Genomic DNA, 21,986 nt, shown 5'->3' with positions numbered 1-21,986 from the left:
GAGGAGACAGTAGGTGGGGTGTAGGTGGGGCGGCAGCTCCGCACGGTGGTGGGGCGGCAGCTCCGCACGGTGGTGGGGCGGCAGCTCCGCACGGTGGTGGGGCGGCAGCTCCGCACGGTGGTGGGGCGGCAGCTCCGCACGGTGGTGGGGCGGCAGCTCCGCACGGTGGTGGGGCGGCAGCTCCGCACGGTGGTGGGGCGGCAGCTCCGCACGGTGGTGAAGCAGTGAGGTCATTGAAGGTTATAGGCATTTCTGAACAGATGAGTCTTTAGGTTCCGTTTGAAGCTTGCGAGTGTAGTAGATAGTCTGACGTGTTGAGGCAGTGAGTTCCAGGAGACTGGGGATGCTCGGGAGAAGTCTTGGAGTCGGTTGCATGAGGAGCGAATGAGAGAGGAGGATAGAAGGAGATCTTGGGAGGACCGGAGGTTACGTTTTGGAGTGTAGCGAGAGATTAGTTCAGAGATATATGGAGGAGACAGATTATGGATAGCTTTGTAGGTCAGTGTTAGTAATTTGAATTGGATACGGTGGAAGATTGGGAGCCAGTGGAGGGACTTGCAGAGAGGAGACGCGGGGTGGTATTGAGGAGAGAGGTGGATCAGTCGGGCAGCAGAGTTAAGGATGGACTGGAGAGGGGCAAGTGTGTTAGCAGGGAGACCACAGAGGAGGATGTTGCAGTAGTCGATGCGGGAGATTATGAGGGCGTGCACTAGAATTTTTGTAGATTGGGGATTGAGAAAAGGGCGGATTCTGGAGATATTTTTGAGTTGAAAACGGCAGGAGGTGGTGAGGGATTGGATGTGCGGTATGAAGGACAGGGCAGAGTCAAAGGTCACTCCGAGGCACCGAACTTTGGGTGCTGGGGAGAGCGTGATGTTATTAATTGTAATGGATAGATCAGGTGGAGAGTGCAGGGGAGATGGAGGAAAGATGATCAGTTCAGTTTTGGCCATATTGAGCTTTAGGAAGCGAGAGGAAAAGAAGGAAGATATAGCAGATAGGCACTCTGGGATTCTGGACAGCAGAGATGTGACATCTGGACCAGAGAGGTAGATCTGAGTGTCATCAGCATATAGGTGGTACTGGAAGCCATGGGACTTTATGAGTTGTCCCAGGCCAAATGTATAGATAGAAAAAAGTAAGGGTCCCAGGACAGAGCCTTGAGGGACACCAACAGAGAGAGAACGGGATGAAGAGGTTGTGTGGGAATGGGAGACACTAAAAGTGCGGTTGGAGAGGTATGAAGAGATCCAAGAGAGAGCGAGGTCTCTGACACCAAGGGAAGAGAGGATCTGTAGTAGCAGGGAGTGGTCAACAGTGTCAAAGGCTGAGGATAGGTCTAGAAGTAGGAGTACAGAGAAGTGGTTGTTAGCTTTGGCGGTAAGTAAGTCATTTGTGATTTTAGTCAGGGCAGTTTCAGTGGAATGATGTGGACGGAAGCCGGACTGTAGGTTGTCAAAGAGAGAGTTAGAGGAGAGGTGGGAGGAAAGTTCAGCATGGACATGCTGTTCCAGGAGTTTTGAGGCAAGTGGGAGTAGCGATATGGGTCGGTAGCTGGTAGTAGAGGTTGGGTCCAAAATGTACCAAAATGAAGGACATATGTACCAGGATGAGAGTCATATATAACTGGATGGGTCTATGATGGGGATCATACAAACAAAAATGGGACAAAGATGGGGAACATAGCATCCCATGATTGAGGACATATACACCAGGAAGTGGCCCAGAATGGGGGACATCAGTACAGAATTAGGGGACATCTCCCTCATAACAGTGTCAGCAGCAGAAATACCCCATAAAAGCGCGTCATGATTACAATTTTAGCTTCAAATTTTTTCCCTATTTTCCTTCTCCAAAATCTAATCTGCAAAAATTATTTGCACACCACTGTTATCTTTTTTTAAATTGTTTCAATTTGGTGGGGTTTTTTTTGTTGATCCATATTTACATCTATAGTGCCCTCTATAAAAAAAAATTAAAAAATAAATCCAAGTGAGCAGATCAACACGCTTTCAGAAAAAAACCCAAATCTGATTAAAAAAAAATGTAATTAATGTGAGAGATATATACTTACCGATCTACCTCCTCCTTCATATAAGTGGTGTAGCTATTCCCATCATAAGAAAGCAGCAGACCACCATCACTCAAACGGTGTACATCTATTTCTATGTGAGAGTTATTCATGATGATCACATAGGTAGTGAGAGACTGTCGGGCAACCTGCATTGAAGCAACACAGCAATAAATCTTAAATATAAATAATAACTTTGCTCTCTTATCTCTAAATAAAAATTTGATTACAAATATGAGTCCCATGCATAAGGGGGATATAGATATATATATATATAAAAAAAAAAAAATATATATATATATATATATATATATATATATATATATATATATATATATATATATATATACATACATACATACATACATACATATACATACATACATACATACACACATATACATATATACACATACATACACACCGTATTCGAATTATAATACGCACTTTTCCTCCCAAAAATTTGGGAGGAAAATGAGGCGTGCGTCTTCAAATCCGAATATACCGTAGTTTACCAGGAGGTGAATTGGCAGCGGCCAGCAGGGTGCCTTTCAGTGTGTGCAGGCGGCCGGGTGCCTGTCGGTGCCGGCTGTTTCTCTATCCCGGCGGCCGGCTGGCTGCCACTCTGTGCGGCCGGGTGGCTGATCGGACTGCGGTGGCTTTGCGGCGGGTGTTCTTGTCTGTCCGCGGTCCCGGCTTCAAATGATGGAGCCGGGAGTCAGCGCGTGCGCAGATGGAACTCTTGGATGAGAGCTCCATCTGCGCACGCGCCGCTCTGGGCACCATTTCTTTGAAGCCCGGACAGCAGACAGTCTGTGACACTCGCCGCACCAGCCTGTTCCACCACACAACCACCACAGCTTTTGCTGCCACCACTGACCCGCCGCCACCACTGACTCACCGCCACTATCACCACTGATTCGCCGCCGCTGCCAGCACAGCCTCTGCCTTCTGTAACCCTGCTCCACCACCGCTGCCGCGCCCCTCCAGTAAGACAACACCGGAATATAAGACGGACCCCATTTTTTTTTTTACCTTTTTTATCTCTAAATTTGGGGTGCGTTTTATAAACCAGGGCGTCTTATAAAACAAAAAATATGGTATATATTCATACACACACAAATATATTTCACAGTAAAACCCTTTTCTTCAAGTTAAAAACACAGTAGTTTAGGCTCTGTTCATACTGTGTTCAAGGCATCAGTTATACATACAAGTTACATTTGCTTACCCTTGGCTCCAATTACAATAAATACAGTTTATCCTTTAATGTACATACCTGTGTAAAGACCCACATACATGAGACAAAAAGAGAATTTTGTTTACTTACCGTAAATTCTTATTCTTATAGTTCCGTATTGGGAGACCCAGACATTGGGTGTATAGCATCTGCCTCCGGAGGACACAGAAAGTACTACACTCAAAAGTGTAGCTCCTCCCTCTGAGCTTATACACCCCCTGGAGAACCAGATCTAGCCAGTTTAGTGCAAAAGCTGAAGGAGAATAGCCACCCACAAGTAAAAACAGAGCAAGAACCGGAACAACCAGAGACTCTGGCCACGACAACAGCCGGTGATAACACGCGGAACAAGAAACTGCCAACAGGCAACAGGGAGGGTGCTGGGTCTCCCAATACGGAACTATAAGAAAAAGAATTTACGGTAAGTAAACAAAATTCTATTTTTCTTTATCGTTCCTATGGGAGACCCAGACATTGGGACGTCTCAAAGCAGTCCATGGGTGGGAATAAACAGAAAACTGAGAAGTAGGCGGAGCCTAACTTCACAAATGGGCGACAGCCGCCTGAAGAGGATGGCCGGAAGAGCGACACCAGGACAGGAAAATTTTCCAAGTCCAGTGATAGATCTTGGCAGAGGAAGACTTACGGGCCCGAGTCATAGTGGAGATGACTTCAGGGGGGATACCAGAAGCCGTCAAGATCCAGGACTCAAGAGCCACGCCGTCAATTTGAGAGCCGCAGAATTCTGGCGGAAAAATGGACCTTGTGAGAGAAGGTCTGGACGGTCCGGAAGATGCCACGGCACCTCTACGGACAGATGGAGCAGGTCTGGATACCAAGCTTGCCTGGGCCAGTCCGGAGCAATGAGGATGACTCGACGGCCCTCCATTCTGATCTTGCGCAGAACTCTGGGCAAGAGAGCTAGAGGGGGAAACACGTAGGACAGACGAAACTGGGACCAGTCTTGAACCAGAGCGTCCGCGGCGAATGCCTGAGGATCGTGGGAGTGAGCCACGTAAACCGGAACCTTGTTGTTGTGACGGGATGCCATTAGGTCCACGTCCGGAGTGCCCCACTTGCGGCAGATTGACTGAAACACTGCCGGATGCAGGGACCACTCGCCACTGTCCACTGTTTGACGGCTGAGATAATCTGCCTCCCAGTTTACCACGCCTGGGATGTGGACTGCGGATATGGTGGAATTGGAGTCCTCCGTCCATTGAAGGATGCGTTGTACCTCCAACATTGCCAGGCGGCTGCGTGTCCCGCCTTGGTGATTGATGTAGGCAACCGCTGTCGCGTTGTCTGACTGGACTCGGATGTGCTTGCCCGCCAATAGGTGGTGAAAAGCTAGGAGAGCCAGGAGCACGGCTCTGGTTTCCAGCACATTGATCGAGAGGGCTGACTCGGACGGCGTCCAAGTGCCCTGTGCTCGGCGGTGGAGACATACCGCTCCCCAGCCGGACAGACTGGCATCCGTGGTGAGAATCACCCAGGAAGGGGCCAGGAAGGAGCGTCCCTGAGACAGAGAGAGGGGCCGAAGCCACGACTGAAGAGAGCTCCTGGTCTGTGACGACAGAGCCACTAACCTGTGCAAGGAGGAAGGCCGCTTGTCCCAACAGCGGAGAATGTCCAGCTGCAGTGGACGCAGATGGAACTGGGCAAAGGGAACAGCCTCCATTGACGCCACCATCTGACCCAGCACCTGCATCAGGTGCCTGATGGAATAACGGTGGGCCCTCAGCAGAGAGCGCACCGCCAGTTGGAGGGACTGCTGTTTGATTAAGGGCAACTTCACAAGTGCCGGCAGAGTCTCGAACTGCATCCCTAGGTACGTGAGCCTCTGGGTCGGAGTCAGAGTGGATTTGGGCAGATTGACAAGCCACCCGAATTGGGCTAGAGTGGCGAGAGTGAGCGAGACACTCCGCTGACAGTCTGCGCTGGATGAGGCCTTGACTAGAAGGTCGTCCAGGTAAGGAATCACTGCCAACCCCTGGAGGTGCAGAACCGCAACCACTGCTGCCATGACCTTGGTGAATACCCGAGGGACCGTGGCTAACCCGAAGGGAAGAGCCACGAATTGGAAATGTTCCTCTCCGATTGCAAAACGTAGCCAACGCTGGTGTGAAACTGCAATTGGCACATGCAGATAGGCATCTCTGATGTCGATGGATGCCAGGAAATCCCCTTGGGTCATTGAGGCAATGACTGACCGCAGAGACTCCATGCGAAAATGCCGCACCTGAACATGCTTGTTGAGAAGCTTGAGATCCAGGATGGGCCGGAAGGAACCGTCCTTTTTGGGGACTAGGAAGAGATTTGAGTAGAAACCTCTGAACCGTTCCCGGGCGGGAACCGGTACAATTACTCCGTTGGCCTGCAAGGATGCCACGGCCTGAGAGAAGGCGGCGGCCTTGGAGCAGGGGGGAGTTGACAGAAAAAATCTGTTTGGCGGGCTGGAAGAGAATTCTATCCTGTAGCCGTGGGAGATGATATCCCGCACCCACTGATCGGAGACGTGTTGAAACCACACGTCGCCAAAGTGGGAGAGCCTGCCACCGACTAAGGACGTTGCTGGCGTGGACAGATAGTCAAGAGGAGGCTGCCTTAGTGGCAGCAGCTCCTGCGGTCTTCTGTGGACGCGCTTTTGTGCGCCAGTTGGATTTTTGGTCCTTAGCTGAGTTAGTGGACGAGGCCGAGGGCTTAGAGGACGACCAGTTGGAGGAACGAAAGGAACGAAACCTCGACTGATTCCTACCCTGGACAGGTTTCCTGGTTTTGGTTTGTGGCATGGAAGTACTCTTCCCGCCAGTAGCTTCCTTAAAAATTTCATCCAGCTGTTCACCGAACAGCCTGGACCCAGCAAAATGGAGTCCAGCAAGGTACTTCTTTGAAGAAGCATCCGCCTTCCACTCTCGAAGCCACAAAATCCTGCGGATAGCCAGGGAATTAGCCGAAGCCACCGCAGTGCGGTGAGAAGCCTCCAGCATGGCAGACATGGCATAGGATGAAAAAGCTGAAGCTTGGGAAGTTAAGGTAACCATTTCGGGCATAGATTCCCTGGCGAGGGAATGCATCTCCTCTAGAGAAGCAGAGATGGCTTTGAGAGCCCACACTGCTGCAAAAGTTGGGGAGAACGAGGCCCCTGCCGCCTCATATACAGATTTGGCCAGAAGGTCAACCTGGCGGTCAGTGGAATCCTTAAGAGAGGTGCCATCAGCCACTGATACAACGGTCCGGGCTGAGAGTCTAGACACCAGGGGGTCTACCTTGGGTGAATGAGCCCACTCCTTGACCACCTCAGGTGGAAATGGAAAACGGTCATCAGAACCACGCTTTGGGAAGCGTTTGTCAGGACAGACCCTAGGCTTGGTCACAGCGGCCTGAAAACTGGAGTGGTTAAAGAACACACTCTTTGTCCTCTTAGGCGAGGTAAACTAGTGCTTTTCTGCCAGAGAGGGTTGCTCCTCTGATACTGGCGGATTGAGATCCAGTACCGAATTAATGGACGCAATCAAATCACTAACATCTGAGTCACTTTCGGACAGATCAATGGGGCACATGGAGTTAGCCTCCGAGCCCCCTGTAAAGGCATCCTCCTCGTCCCGCGAGTCAGCTTCTGAAACAGAGCCGCGGGACGAGGAAGGAGAGGGAGCCCTGCGTCTCCTCTTAGGATGACGGGGTCTGGGACCAGATGATGAATCCTCTGTGAGCTCCGCTGAGAGAGCCCTAGCAGCAGAGGCACCCTGTGAAGGGGGCTGATGCATGTTCAGCAAAGTCCTGGACAGCTGTCCCATGGAGTCGGCAAAAGACTGGGAGATAGACCTAGAAAAGGATTCTACCCAAGCCGGGGGTTCAGCCACAGGAGCCGGAGCAGCCGGAGAGACCACTGGGGGTGCGATTCCAGGCTGAGGCATCGTCAGGTTAGAGCAGGCATCACAATGTGGATAGGTGCTCGGTTCAGGCAGTAGGAGCTTACATGCAGTGCATACTGAATACAGCTTTGGAGCCTTGCTCCTCGTGTGAGACATGCTGCTAGAGTGGGGGCTCTGCCAGAATGACCCCCAGAGAGTATATACAGAGGTCCACAACCAGAGGTTGTGGCTTACCAGACCGCTGGAGCGGTGTTGTGTGCCCTCCAGATCCTGAAGCCCGGACCCCCAAGCACCTCAGCAGGGATGCTGCAGCCAGTGCTGATCGCAGAGAAAACGCTGAGAAAATGGCGCCGGAGCGAAGAGAGGGGGCGGGACCTACTCTGAGAGCGGGATCTGGAGGGCCAAAGAGACTTACAGGGGAGGAGACATGTACCCAGTGAGAAGTGTCCCTCCCCTGTGCAGAACGGCCGCTGGGTGGAGCCGCGCTGTCCCTCTGCATGAATGACATGCGAGGGCAGTGAAACCGAAAGTAGGCCTCCAGCGAAGCCGGGGCCTAAATTTGAGCGGTGCGGCTGGCGCGCAGGCACCATCGGCGCGGTTCTCAGGCGACAGACAGAGAACACGCCGGAAATGTCAGAAAAAACACTCAGCACACTCTCCCACAACAATAAAGTACAGGGACCCCCAATATATAAACGTCTCAGGTACTTAGCTTGCTGAGACGCAGGGTTCCAAGTCCCTGGGGATGAGCGCTCCGGTCCAGCAGGATCCTGAAGGGCTGCGGATGGAGACCGGTCTCCTGCCAAGCATGGAGAACCGTGCTGGCTCCCACTTCAAGCCAGAGCCCAGGAGGGATGGTGAAGGAGCACGGCATGTAAGGCTCCAGCCTTGGAATCAACCTTAACAGCACCGTCGACACAGTGGGGTGAGAAGGGACATGCTGGGGGTCCAGAGGACCCGCTTTTCTTCAAACTCTTTCCAAAAATCAGATGAGAATGCATGTGTGGATGTATGCCTCCTGAACACAAAGCGATAAACTGGCTAGATCTGGTTCTCCAGGGGGTGTATAAGCTCAGAGGGAGGAGCTACACTTTTGAGTGTAGTACTTTGTGTGTCCTCCGGAGGCAGAAGCTATACACCCAATGTCTGGGTCTCCCATAGGAACGATAAAGAAATAGGGGCCGATGTATGATGGGTAAAATATACTCTCAGACTATAATCGGCCATGTTGGATGATGCACCCAGTATGTATGATTAACAAACCTACAAGTTCAATTGCTTTTTTTTCTAACAAACTTTTGGCGGTAAGCAATCGGTAAAAATGAACAATAATTCCTTTGGCTGAGGCGTCTGATGATCATTCATAATTGTTGAAATTGGCTCTTTTGGAGCCTTTTGGGGGCTGTAAGGTTGCAGCTCTATTTCTCCAATCACATCTGAAAGAATTTTCTAAGGAGAATGTGAATGGAACTGTAATATGGACAAAGCCTATATCACAGCATCCTGCAAAGAAACTCAATAAAAAGACATGTATTTACCTTTAGATTGTATTTCACACTTTCAGAGATCAGCTCGACATCCACAATGTTAAGTAGTGTAGCAGCAGGAAGGACTTGACCCCTAAAAAAAAAAGAAGACGATATTAACCGTGGAGATTTAAAGGTAACTGGTCACTTTTGAACACCCATTTCCCTGCAGATAGAGTTAATCTGCATGTATATTGCATTATGATGCTTCATGACAATGAAAATGAACTCAAGCCCTCCCAGGAGCTGCCAGCTGTCAGTCATGGGGGCACACATGGAGAATATACAGTCACCACTCATAGCACCTCTTATTGTACTGGGAGAGGCAGCTGTAAGCACGCCATTACATTTTGATTGACAGCTTGCTCTACAAAGATGATTTGCAGAGCTGGCTGTCAAAGTGCCAGGTAACTTAAGCAAGCATTGTTGACCTTTGGGAGATCAACATATCCACTGCGCAGACACCATCAGTGTTTCTCAACGCAGTGATTCTAGAGCAACGCCCCCTGGGAAGTATGCAAATAAGAAAGCCGCGGAGACACCATCACGTGTTTCTCAACGCTGCCAGAAAACTAGCCAGGTCTTTCACCGGGAAGGAACAACCACGGGAAGGGCAGTCTCCAGTCAAGGAGACCACCTATACCAAACATGGTATCCATCCACAGACAGCCGTTTCGGGGTATTTGCCCCTCAGATTCCTACTCCACACTGATGAGGGGCAAAATCCCCGAAACGGCTGTCTGTGGATGGATACCATGTTTGGTATAGGTGGTCTCCTTGACTGGAGACTGCCCTTCCCGTGGTTGTTCCTTCCCGATGAAAGACCTGGCTAGTTTCCTGGCAGCGTTGAGAAACACGTGATGGTGTCTCCGCGGCTTTCTTATTTGCATACTTCCCAGGGGGCGTTGCTCTAGAATCACTGCGTTGAGAAACACGTGATGGTGTCTCTGCAGTGGATATGTTGATCTCCCTAAGGTCAACAATGCTTGCTTAAGTAGTCTTTTACTAGGCATTGCCCCCACTAGCCAGATTCCTACTCCACACTGATGAGGGGCAAAACCCCCGAAACGGCTGTCTGTGGATGGATACCATGTTTGGTATAGGTGGTCTCCTTGACTGGAGACTGCCCTTCCCGTGGTTGTTCCTTCCCGGTGAAAGACCTGGCTAGTTTCCTGGCAGCGTTGAGAAACACGTGATGGTGTCTCCACGGCTTTCTTATTTGCAAAGTGCCAGGTAAGGCTGCTTTCACACTTTTGTCTTTTTTACATCAGTCACAATCCGTCGCCTTGAGGAATTACGGTATCCTGCTAAATATTTTGCAGGATTCAGTTTTTCCCCATAGACTTCTATTAATGACGGATTGCGACTGATGGCCCTGCGTAGCATCTGCCGCGCGACGGATGAGTTGTGGAGTGACTGACCGTCGGGCGGAAGCAATGTAACATTTTTTTCTTTGCGGCGAAAAAACGGATAGCGATGGATACATCAGCGTCCATTGTGTGTTATGATGGAAGCCTATGGGTGGCGGAATCCGTGACATGATGGATTCCGGTGATGGATCCGTCTTTTAGCGACCGAGCATGCTCAGATGTGTAAATTCGTTTCTGGTTATAAAACGCTCTCTCTATGGATTCATATACATTTTCACTGCCAAATAACCTTTGCCGGCTACAAAAAAATACTACAACGGATCCATTTTTTCACAGGATCCGTCACATCACTTATAACACTATCTGAAATGGATCAGTCGCATCAGTCACAAAACGGATTGTGACTGATCGAAAAAGATGAAAGTGTGAAAGCAGCCTGTTTACAGTGTAGAGTGATGCTGTGAGCCATGACTGTAATTACATTAGGCACACCCTCCATGACAAAGTCAACAGCTCCGGTGAGGAACTACAGTAAGTTCATTTTCTCCTGGTAACCACATTTCCGTAAGCTCATTAACCCTATATGTGCAGGTAAATAGCATTTTCCGAGGTGACACGTTCTTTTAAGAAGTATAATTCTAGATATGATGTAAAAGCCTATAAAGCCAATTCTTTAGTCATGGCTATAGGCTTGTTTAGCAATACTTTGGGGATGCAGCTATCTACTACACTGCATAAAACAAGAAACACAAAAAATATACATACGATTCAAAAAAACCATCACAGAAAAAAAGGCAGCCGAATTTACAAACATCAGGTCACTATACTAATGCACTACAGGATCCAACAAACCCCAATGATTAAGGCAGAGGTGACAGAGGTAGAAAATACAGATAAAACAGCCAGTCACACCTGCTATTTATGTAGGGGGTGTTTGCGTAGTAAAATAAATGCACACACAGCAGGCTTGTATAGAGCCCAATAACACAGATACATGAGTTACACAGCCTAATAGTGACACCTATACTATTAGATCAGACAGGCTGTCCAGCACTATATAAATGAGCCCCATAAGGACAGACAAACCATTTTTCCCAGCCAACATATAAGGCAGGCTGCATCCTACATGAAAATGAATAATGTGCAATAAAAAATGAAAAGGTATGCAAAAGACATAAGCTATTGGTTGATATTTTGGACAAAATACGCAGGCTCGCAACGCACATCAAGGGTCCTCATTGTGTCTATAAATAGAGATTGTTTAGCCATAGATACACTGGTGGCAACATACAGGGAGAATGCTATTACAAAACATTGCAAAAATACTTCACATGAGTAAAAGTTAAAATAATATATAGAAAAATCATTATTTTTACCTTTCTAATGAGTGAAGGAACTCATTCATACAAGTCTGAAAGAAAGCATCTGCAACATTGAGAGCTCCGCAGACCACTCCAAGCATTGTATCTGGTTTCTCAGCCTAAGAAAAACAGAAAAAGTAAAAATCTTAACAAGCATCTATATATATAATTGCCTTATTCTGTCTGTCTGTCTGTCTGTCTGTCTCCAAAATTGTGTCCTTACGGTGACACAAAGCTGATTGCCGCTGGCTCGGCCTGGCCCCGCCCCCCCCACGGATTGGTCGCACGCCTCGGCCTGGCCCCGCCCCCCCCCCCACGGATTGGCCACTCGCCCCGGCCCTCTGCACGCATCGCCAGACATAACCTTGCGCTGCTGGGCTCGTGACGGAGCCGGTGAACGCTGGTAACCATTATACACATCGGGTAACTAAGGTCCCTTAGTTACCCGATGTGTATCATAGTTACCAGCATACACCGGCTCCGTCACGATCCCAGCAGCGCCAGACATAACCTTGCGATGCTGGGATCATGACGGAGACGCTGGTAACCATTATACACATCGGGTAACTAAGGTCTCTTAGTTACCCGATGTGTATCATAGTTACCAGCATACACCGGCTCCGTCACGATCCCAGCAGCGCCAGACATAACCTTGCGATGCTGGGATCATGACGGAGGCGGTGAACGCTGGTAACCATTATACACATCGGGTAACTAAGGTCCCTTAGTTACCCGATGTGTATCATAGTTACCAGCGTACACCGGCTCCCGGTATACATGTGCAGGGAGCCGGCATTATACTCCTGTCCCCCCAGGACTACTCCTATTATAGTCCTCCTATTATACTCCTCTCTGAGTATAATAGGAGAACTATTATAGCATGGGGGATGGAGCACGATGGGGAGTGCGCAGCATGGGAGATGGAGCACGATGGGGTGCGCAGCATGGGGGATGGAGCACGATGGGGGGTGTGCAGCATGGGGGATGTAGCACGATGGGGAGTGCGCAGCATGGGGGATGGAGCACGATGGGGAGTGTGCAGCATGGGGGATGGAGCACGATGGGGAGTGTGCAGCATGAGGGATGGAGCACGATGGGGGGTGCGCAGCATGGGGGATGGAGCACGATGGGGGGTGCGCAGCATGGGGGATGGAGCACGATGGGGGGTGCGCAGCATGGGGGATGGAGCACGATGGGGGGTGCGTAGCATGGGGGATGGAGCATGATGGGGGGTGAGCAGCATGGGGTATGGAGCACGATGGGGGGTGCGCAGCATGGGAGATGGAGCACGATTGGGAGTGCGCAGCATGGGGGATGGAGCACGATGGGGAGTGTGCAGCATGGGGGATGGAGCACGATGGGGAGTGTGCAGCATGGGGGATGGAGCACGATGGGGGGTGCGTAGCATGGGGGATGGAGCACGATGGGGGGTGCACACCTCCCCCCAAAACACACACACACCACCACACACGCACTGCACAACACACCACACCACACACACACACACACACACACACACACTGGGAACCGCAAACACCACCCTACACAGACACCCAACACACAAACAGCGCGGCACACACAAATATACGCACATGCCGCACAACACACACATTGCACAAAACATACCTCCCACCAAAACACACACACACACCCCACACCCACACAAACCGCGCAACACACACACACAGCGCTCCACAAACAACGCAACACACACAACGCAACACACAAACAACACCGCTCTCACCCCCCCACACCCAGACAACACCCAGAACATGTACAGCGCTCTACACAAACACTTGGTAACTACACACAACAACATCTATATATATATATAACAAAAATCATACATTAACTACACAATACGTAAATTCTAGAATACCCGATGCGTAGAATCGGGCCACCTTCTAGTCTACATATAACAGTCTCAACTATCTTCTTCAAGTCAAAGCCCAATGCTTTGATTTGATGCTCATTCTTGGCCTCTTAATATTAATAACACAGAAAAAGAGTGGACAGGCAGGTGGTTGTAAGTGAATTGATCAGATATGTATCTCTCCTTTCCATTAGGCCACATTCATATATCTGTGAGACCAGGTCCAACCGCCATGTCTTCTGACCTGAGCCAACTATTTCATAAGCATTAATGAAGCAGTTAGCTCAGGTTAGGAGACCCAACCGTCAGTCTTAATCTTCAGTGTGAAAAAAGGCACGCTATTCACACATGTGTTGTCAGTGAAGCCTCACACTACAATTTCCTCCACTGTGTCAATGAGAAGTTCAGTGGAACCTTGGATTAAGAGTGTGAGGGAAACCCTGGGATATGAAGATGAATTATGACTTCCAGTCATAATCGCTCTCATCACTCCATGGCAGTGCCCCCTCCCTTCTTGTTCTCAGATGTCCAGCATCTGTGAAGGTGTCACATCCTAGCAACACATCCCATGGCCATCTCCTGTGATATGGAGATTAGGTGATGTGGGAACAATGGACACAGGATGACTCCCTGCCGTGACCCTGTAGTAGGGGCTGCTATCTAGTTAGCAAGCTTGGAAGTATCCAGACAGGACGACTCCAGTAAAAAATGGTTCATATCTCGCAAGCCATATTTCCGATAAATATGGCAACCATAGAAATGGTGTCTCCGCATGCGGACGATGCTGGCACACCCTTTTTATGGGAGCAGGACCTGGGGAAATACCCCAGGCGTGATATCAGCCAATGGGGAACTAGTAGACAAGTCATGAGTCCTCTCGTTCTGTAGCTAAATTCATAGCTGTCACAATGAGAGCGTCGGCGTCCGCCTACGACGCTCCCAGGCCAAGTTATGGCCATATTCCATGTTGTGGATTTTGTCCATAACTCCAGCCAGGGGTGGAGCAGTGCTCCCTCTGAGGTCACTAAGGTAGGAGGGGACCTGGATTTGCCCAGGTTGATAACCCTACTTCGGCCATTTTCCAGTGTTCTTTCGCTGGGGGTCACGTGTAGGAAACATCTGTGGGAAGGATCCTAGAAACCTGGTTCACGGCGCCCCCCTGTGGCCAGACGCACAAGGTAACTGCTGGAACTGTGTATGCCTGTTTGTAAACCATGCTTTGCTTGTAACTGTACTCTGACATATGTATATTCTGTAGATCCCCTATTGTATATATTGTAGTTTCTAGTGTGCTTTAGGCTGATTAAATTATATAATTAATCTTGGGCTGTTCTGTTATCTCGATCTTGAATCCCACGTCCGTGTGTTCGGCTAATAGTTACCGTGAAGCGGTTGGTGGCAGCGAGTTGTGCCAAGGATTATTGTGGGGAGGCCAGTGAGATTCGGGGAGGTTTTATATATTCCGCCCGCGGAGGTCGGGGGAATATATACCCTACTCTCACCGGGGACCCTTCAATAATCGGCATAAGTAGTATAGCGGCCTCGTTGCTTATTGTCGGGCAATTCCATAATTGGCCTGACTATAAGAGGGGCGCTAGAGAGCGCATCACGTGCTCTGTCTGTCAGTCGGGAGGTATAAAGGAGGGGTGACCCCCACTTGTTACCCCCCGATTGTGACGTACTGGTAGCCAGCGCGGGGGATTTCTGAGTGACCCCCCCCCCCCCCGGTGGTTCGTGACATATTGGTGGCAGCGGTGGGATCGAGATAATAGTGTGTGTGAGTGTGAGACCCATACTCCCAGACACTAAAGACTGCCTGCAGCAGCTGTGGCTGCTGGGGTCTTCAGACTAGCTCAACACTAGAGTGTCAGAGTGCAGATACTGTAAGGTGTGTGGAGGCATCAGGTGGCAGTTCTGTGTCAGTGACCAAAGTCTGCAACAATGGCTGAGAGCACCAGGAGCAAAGCCAAAGGAATGGCCGATGCTAAGGCCAGAGACGATGAGGAGGTTGTCCACGAGTCCTCCAGGAGCCAGACGCCAGAGAACAGCTCTGCAGAGGACATCGCACAACCTGGCACTGCTGGACAAGATGAGGAGGAGCTCGCCCAAGGGTCCTCAACGAGCCAGATGCCAGTCCTCCGCTCTGAAATGGACAGTGAATCACCAGGCTCCGCAGCGGGCCGCAGATCACCACGTGCCATTCCACCGAGCCTGGGAGGCTCGGATAGCCTTCTTCAAATGGCTATGGCCCTTCTCCAGGCTGGAGACCAGGAGGGCTACAAGGAACTCCTGGCAGAGCGCAGGGCAGAGCGGCAGGCAGCGCGTGAAGAGCGCCAGGCAGAGCGTGAGGCTGCGGAGCGACGGCAACAGGCAGACCGTGACCACCAGCTGCAGCTAGCTCAGCTCCGGCCCTCATCAGCCACACGTGACCTTCAAGACACCAAACTTCCAAAGGTCCGTGTTGAGGACTTCCCAGTGCTGGAGAAGGATGGAGACTTGGACTCTTTCTTGACTGCTTTTGAACGGACTTGCCTGCAGCACCATCTGGACAAGGACCAGTGGGCCACATACCTGACCCCCCGTTTAAGGGGTAAGGCCCTGGATATCCTTGGGGACTTGCCTGCTGAGGCAGATCAGGGCTACGACACCATCAAGCGGGCCCTGATCCAACAGTACAACCTCACTCCAGAGTCCTACCGCAAGAAGTTCCGGAGCCTACAGAAGGGACCAAAGGACTCCTGGGCTGACCACCGGCGGGCACTTGCCCGAGCTGCCGACCACTGGACCCAAGGCCTGCAGCTTTCCACCGGACCGGAGATCCTGGACTTGTTCATCACGGAGCAACTCTTGTGGAACTGCCCTGAGGATCTCCGCCAGTTCATCCGAGACCAGAAGCCAAAGGGGTCCACGGCTACAGCTGCCCTGGCCGATGACTACACCAACAATCGGGCTCCTGAGGCCAGGAGAGCAGCCACCAGCAGCACCTGGAGAGGGGGTAAGATGAATTCTACGACTGCCCCACCTGCCCCTAGACTGCAGGGGGTGTCCCCCTCAACTCCCCTCTCCAGGCCCGTGGCAGAGCCAAGACGGTGCCACCAGTGCAACCTACCTGGACACTTCAAGGCCATGTGCCCTCAGCGTCCCAAGGCCCCGGCTCCGTCCCCGTCCCAAGGGCCGCCCAAGGTGTATTGTGTGGGTGGGGGTGGTGGTAGGTCCCTGGACAGCTTCCAACCTGTCACCGTCGGCCGGTCTGTGACCATAGGACTGCGAGACAGCGCCTCGGAGGTGACTCTGGTGCGGCCTGAGATGGTGTCCCCCCAAGACTTGATACCTGGAAAAACCCTCGCTGTCTCCGGGATTGGAGGCATTGACCCGGCGCTGCCTGTTGCTGACATTTATGTGGACTGGGGCGCAGGGCGAGGGGTGAGGGAGGTGGGGGTAACTGATCGGATCCCCGCAAACGTGCTACTTGGGACAGATTTGGGGCAGATAACCTCCCAGTTTGGGCCCCCCCCAAGGGCTGAACCTTCAGCCCGTACTGACATGACTCCTAACAATGTTAATGTGTTATCTATGAATGATGTAAGGGAGGAGGGAGTGAACTCTGATATTTCTGCTTGCATAGACACCATAGACACACACTCAGCTGCAGCTGTGACAGGGGAGGGGGTCAGAGAAAGGTGTGACAATGCCTCTACAAGTAACCAGCCAGTGAGCTGGGATCTGTTGCCCTCTGCAGGGATAAGCAGAGAGCAGGGTGCTGCAGGGGGAGGACCAGTGTGTGGGGTGGGGGCTACCACAGCAAATGTGGGGTCCCCAGAGATTTCACAGCGGGGTTCTGTTGCTGCAGGGGGGGAACAGGCAGGTGAGATTGGGGCCGGTCCCGGAGCGGAAGTGCTCCCAGGTAAGATCTCGGTGCAGGGTTCCCCCACAACCGGGGTGTCAGGAAGCCAGGTAGGTCTGCCTGAACCGGCGACTTGGTCAGGAACGGAGGAGGAGCAGGCACGACCCACGGTCGCAGCAGCTGTGGCCGCTGTCACCCGCAGTGGGAGTGCTGGAAGCCCAGGGGCCTCCCGGAGGTCCGATAGCTCTTCCCCTTCTGACCAAGTGGCAGCCGAGTCAGGTGGAGGCCAGGACACAGGTCCCGGGGTACTGACTGAAGATGTGACAGTCTCGTCGATTCTGGCCACATCTAGTCAGGGGTTTCAGGCAGCGTTAGAAGCTGACGACGGCCTGAAAGCTCTTAAGGAGCAGGCGGCACAGCCTCCCTCGGACTCGGACCCGGAGCGAGTGGTCTGGGACCAAGGACGGCTGTACCGGGCCACGGTCCAGCAGGGTTCACCGGAGGCGTGGCCCAGGGACCGACAGTTGGTGGTACCCTATCCGTTCCGGACGGAGTTGTTGCGGATCGCACATGAGATTCCGATGGCCGGACACCTAGGGATCGCTAAGACCAAGGCCAGGTTAAACCAGCATTTCTACTGGCCAAAAATGGGGGCCGATGTGGCTGCCTACTGCCGTTCGTGTGAAACCTGTCAGAGAGTGGGGAAGGCGGGGCCACACCCCAAAGCCCCACTAGTATCTCTGCCAATCATCGATGAGCCTTTCAGGAGGGTGGCTGTGGATCTGGTCGGCCCGCTGGCCATCCCCAGCAGCTCCGGGAAACGCTTCATACTGACGGTAGTGGACTATGCCACCCGGTACCCAGAAGCAGTGGCCTTGTCGTCCATTCGGGCTGACAAGGTGGCCACCGCATTGCTGGAGATTTTCTCCCGAGTGGGTTTTCCCCAGGAAATGCTCACTGACCGGGGGACCCAATTCATGTCCCAGCTGATGGAGGCCCTCTGTAAGCAAGTCCAGGTGCGACATCTGGTGGCCAGCCCGTACCATCCACAGACTAATGGCCTGTGCGAGCGGTTTAATGGCACCTTAAAGCAGATTCTTAAGATGTTGGTCGACTCCCATGGGCGTGACTGGGAGCGGTATCTCCCACACCTGTTATTTGCTTACCGGGAGGTTCCACAGGCCTCAACAGGATTCTCACCGTTTGAGCTCCTGTACGGACGACGTGTGCGGGGCCCCCTGGCTCTGGTGAAAGAGGCTTGGGAAGGGGATTTGGCCACCCCTGGAGTGTCGGTTATCGAGTGTGTCATGCGCTTCCGGGACAAAATGCAGGCCTTGACGCAACTGGTACACGACAATATGGCTCAAGCCCAGGCCGATCAGAAGCGTTGGTACGACCAGAACGCTTGTGAGAGGACCTACCAAGTGGGTCAAAAGGTGTGGGTACTGGTCCCCGTACCACAGGACAAGCTTCAGGCAGCCTGGGAAGGCCCATACCTCGTGTACCAGCAGCTCAACCCTGTGACGTACCTGGTCACCCTGGACCCTGCCCGTGGAAGGCGGAAGCCCTTCCATGTGAACATGATGAAGGCACATCACGAGCGGGAGGCATGTGCACTCCCTGTGTGCAACCTGCCCGAGGAGGGAGAAGCGGAAACCCTCTTGGATATGCTAGCCCAGGTTAGGGCAGGCGGATCCATTGAGGATGTGGAGGTTGGCCACCAGCTCTTGGAGGACCAACGGTCCCAGCTGTGGGCCACCCTACACCCCTTCCGGGGGTTGTTTACCAACCAGCCCGGAAGGACTAACTTGGCTGTCCATCACGTGGACACTGGGGATCATCCCCCGATCCGGCGTTCAGCATATCGGGTCTCCCTGGAGGTGCAGCAACACATGCGCCAGGAGATTGACGAGATGCTGAAGCTGGGGGTGATCCAGGCATCCAACAGCGCTTGGGCCTCGCCTGTAGTCCTCGTCCCTAAGAAGGACCGAACCACTCGGTTCTGCGTGGACTACAGGGGGCTCAATGCTGTCACGGTCGCCGATGCGTACCCAATGCCACGCATCGATGACCTGCTCGATCAGTTGGCCGGGGCTCAGTACCTGACCATCATGGATCTGAGCCGGGGATATTGGCAGATCCCCCTGACTTGCAAGGCCAGGGAACGCTCTGCCTTTATTACCCCATTTGGACTGTACGAGTCCACGGTGATGCCATTCGGGATGAGGAATGCCCCTGCCACTTTCCAGCGGATGGTCAACACCCTGCTCAAGGGACTTGAAGGGTACGCGGCCGCGTACCTGGATGACATTGCCGTCTTCAGTCCCACCTGGGAAGATCACCTAGAGCATCTAGCACAGGTGCTCAGGCGGATCCACCAGGCAGGTTTGACCATCAAGCCGGGAAAGTGTCAGCTGGCCATGAGCGAGGTCCAGTACCTCGGTCACCGGGTAGGCGGGAGAACACTGAAGCCCGAGCCTGAGAAAGTGGAAGCCATCGCATCCTGGCCCACCCCCAGGACCAAGAAGCAGGTGATGTCCTTCTTGGGGACCGCTGGGTACTATAGGAGGTTTGTTCCATGCTATAGTAGCCTGGCAAAGCCCTTGACGGACCTCACCAAGAAGAAGCTGCCCTCTGCAGTCGATTGGACAATGGACTGCGAGACAGCCTTCCGGGCCCTAAAGGACGCCCTGTCCAGCCCGCCCGTGCTACAGGCAGCCGACTTCAAGCGGCCGTTTGTAGTACAGACCGACGCCAGTGACTTCGGCCTCGGTGCGGTGCTCAGCCAGGTGGACTCTGCGAGCCAAGAGCACCCAGTCTTGTACCTGAGCAGGAAGCTGTTACCACGGGAAGTGGCCTATTCCACGATGGAAAAGGAGTGCCTGGCCATAGTGTGGGCCCTGCAGCGTCTGCAACCCTATCTATACGGGCGCCACTTCATCGTGGAGACGGACCACAATCCCCTCAGCTGGTTGCACACCGTCTCTGGGACGAATGGGCGATTGTTGCGATGGAGCCTTGCGCTCCAGCAATACAACTTCACCATTCGCCACAAAAGGGGCCGGGACCACGGTAACGCAGACGGGCTGTCCCGACAAGGAGAGGTCGCGGACGGGCGCACGGGGGAACACCGGAGTGTGCTGCCCCCTAGCGCCCTCAAAAGGGGGGAGGTGTGAGGGAAACCCTGGGATATGAAGATGAATTATGACTTCCAGTCATAATCGCTCTCATCACTCCATGGCAGTGCCCCCTCCCTTCTTGTTCTCAGATGTCCAGCATCTGTGAAGGTGTCACATCCTAGCAACACATCCCATGGCCATCTCCTGTGATATGGAGATTAGGTGATGTGGGAACAATGGACACAGGATGACTCCCTGCCGTGACCCTGTAGTAGGGGCTGCTATCTAGTTAGCAAGCTTGGAAGTATCCAGACAGGACGACTCCAGTAAAAAATGGTTCATATCTCGCAAGCCATATTTCCGATAAATATGGCAACCATAAAAATGGTGTCTCCGCATGCGGACGATGCTGGCACACCCTTTTTATGGGAGCAGGACCTGGGGAAATACCCCAGGCGTGATATCAGCCAATGGGGAACTAGTAGACAAGTCATGAGTCCTCTCGTTCTGTAGCTAAATTCATAGCTGTCACAATGAGAGCGTCGGCGTCCGCCTACGACGCTCCCAGGCCAAGTTATGGCCATATTCCATGTTGTGGATTTTGTCCATAACTCCAGCCAGGGGTGGAGCAGTGCTCCCTCTGAGGTCACTAAGGTAGGAGGGGACCTGGATTTGCCCAGGTTGATAACCCTACTTCGGCCATTTTCCAGTGTTCTTTCGCTGGGGGTCACGTGTAGGAAACATCTGTGGGAAGGATCCTAGAAACCTGGTTCACGGCGCCCCCCTGTGGCCAGACGCACAAGGTAACTGCTGGAACTGTGTATGCCTGTTTGTAAACCATGCTTTGCTTGTAACTGTACTCTGACATATGTATATTCTGTAGATCCCCTATTGTATATATTGTAGTTTCTAGTGTGCTTTAGGCTGATTAAATTATATAATTAATCTTGGGCTGTTCTGTTATCTCGATCTTGAATCCCACGTCCGTGTGTTCGGCTAATAGTTACCGTGAAGCGGTTGGTGGCAGCGAGTTGTGCCAAGGATTATTGTGGGGAGGCCAGTGAGATTCGGGGAGGTTTTATATATTCCGCCCGCGGAGGTCGGGGGAATATATACCCTACTCTCACCGGGGACCCTTCAATAATCGGCATAAGTAGTATAGCGGCCTCGTTGCTTATTGTCGGGCAATTCCATAATTGGCCTGACTATAAGAGGGGCGCTAGAGAGCGCATCACGTGCTCTGTCTGTCAGTCGGGAGGTATAAAGGAGGGGTGACCCCCACTTGTTACCCCCCGATTGTGACGTACTGGTAGCCAGCGCGGGGGATTTCTGAGTGACCCCCCCCCCCGGTGGTTCGTGACAAAGAGTAACTTGGTTTGAGCGCATTTTGCAAGACAAGGAAAGCTTTTTAAAAATGTGTAACTTGGTTTAAGAACAAAGACTCGTAATAAGAGCAAATACTCCCTGCACACACTTCCGTCTCTGTCTTTTCACCACACTCTAACCCGCTCTGGAGGTAACTTTCTCTACATATGTATTGTATACTGTATACAGTATACATTATACCATTGTACAGTACAGTATATACTATATAACATGTCTTTCAATTTGCATTTATGGATACAGTATTATACTTTCTTTCTGCTAACCAGTACAGCACATTGCTTATACTGTAATCTGCCTGTGCAGTATTCCTACCTTACATTT

At 52.0% G+C, this 21,986-nt stretch overlaps 1 protein-coding gene across 3 annotated transcripts in view; it reads right to left on the bottom strand.

Moving 5' to 3' along the window:
• ACACB (acetyl-CoA carboxylase beta) overlaps nt 1-21,986 on the bottom strand; it is a 352,023-nt gene that overhangs the window by 181,530 nt on the left and 148,507 nt on the right. For all 3 annotated transcript variants that reach the window (XM_075320034.1, XM_075320035.1, XM_075320036.1), the window contains 3 exons: nt 11,459-11,562; nt 8,725-8,806; nt 2,075-2,220 (listed from right to left, as the gene is read on the bottom strand). In XM_075320034.1, coding sequence (XP_075176149.1) covers nt 2,075-2,220; nt 8,725-8,806; nt 11,459-11,562 — 332 coding nt within the window. The remainder of the gene's footprint in view (nt 1-2,074; nt 2,221-8,724; nt 8,807-11,458; nt 11,563-21,986) is intronic.

Source organism: Anomaloglossus baeobatrachus, chromosome 1 (assembly GCF_048569485.1).
Source record: "Anomaloglossus baeobatrachus isolate aAnoBae1 chromosome 1, aAnoBae1.hap1, whole genome shotgun sequence".
NCBI classification, from domain to species: domain Eukaryota; kingdom Metazoa; phylum Chordata; class Amphibia; order Anura; family Aromobatidae; genus Anomaloglossus; species Anomaloglossus baeobatrachus.
Note: the sequence above shows the minus strand (reverse complement) of the source record. Positions and strands in the feature narration are given on the sequence as shown.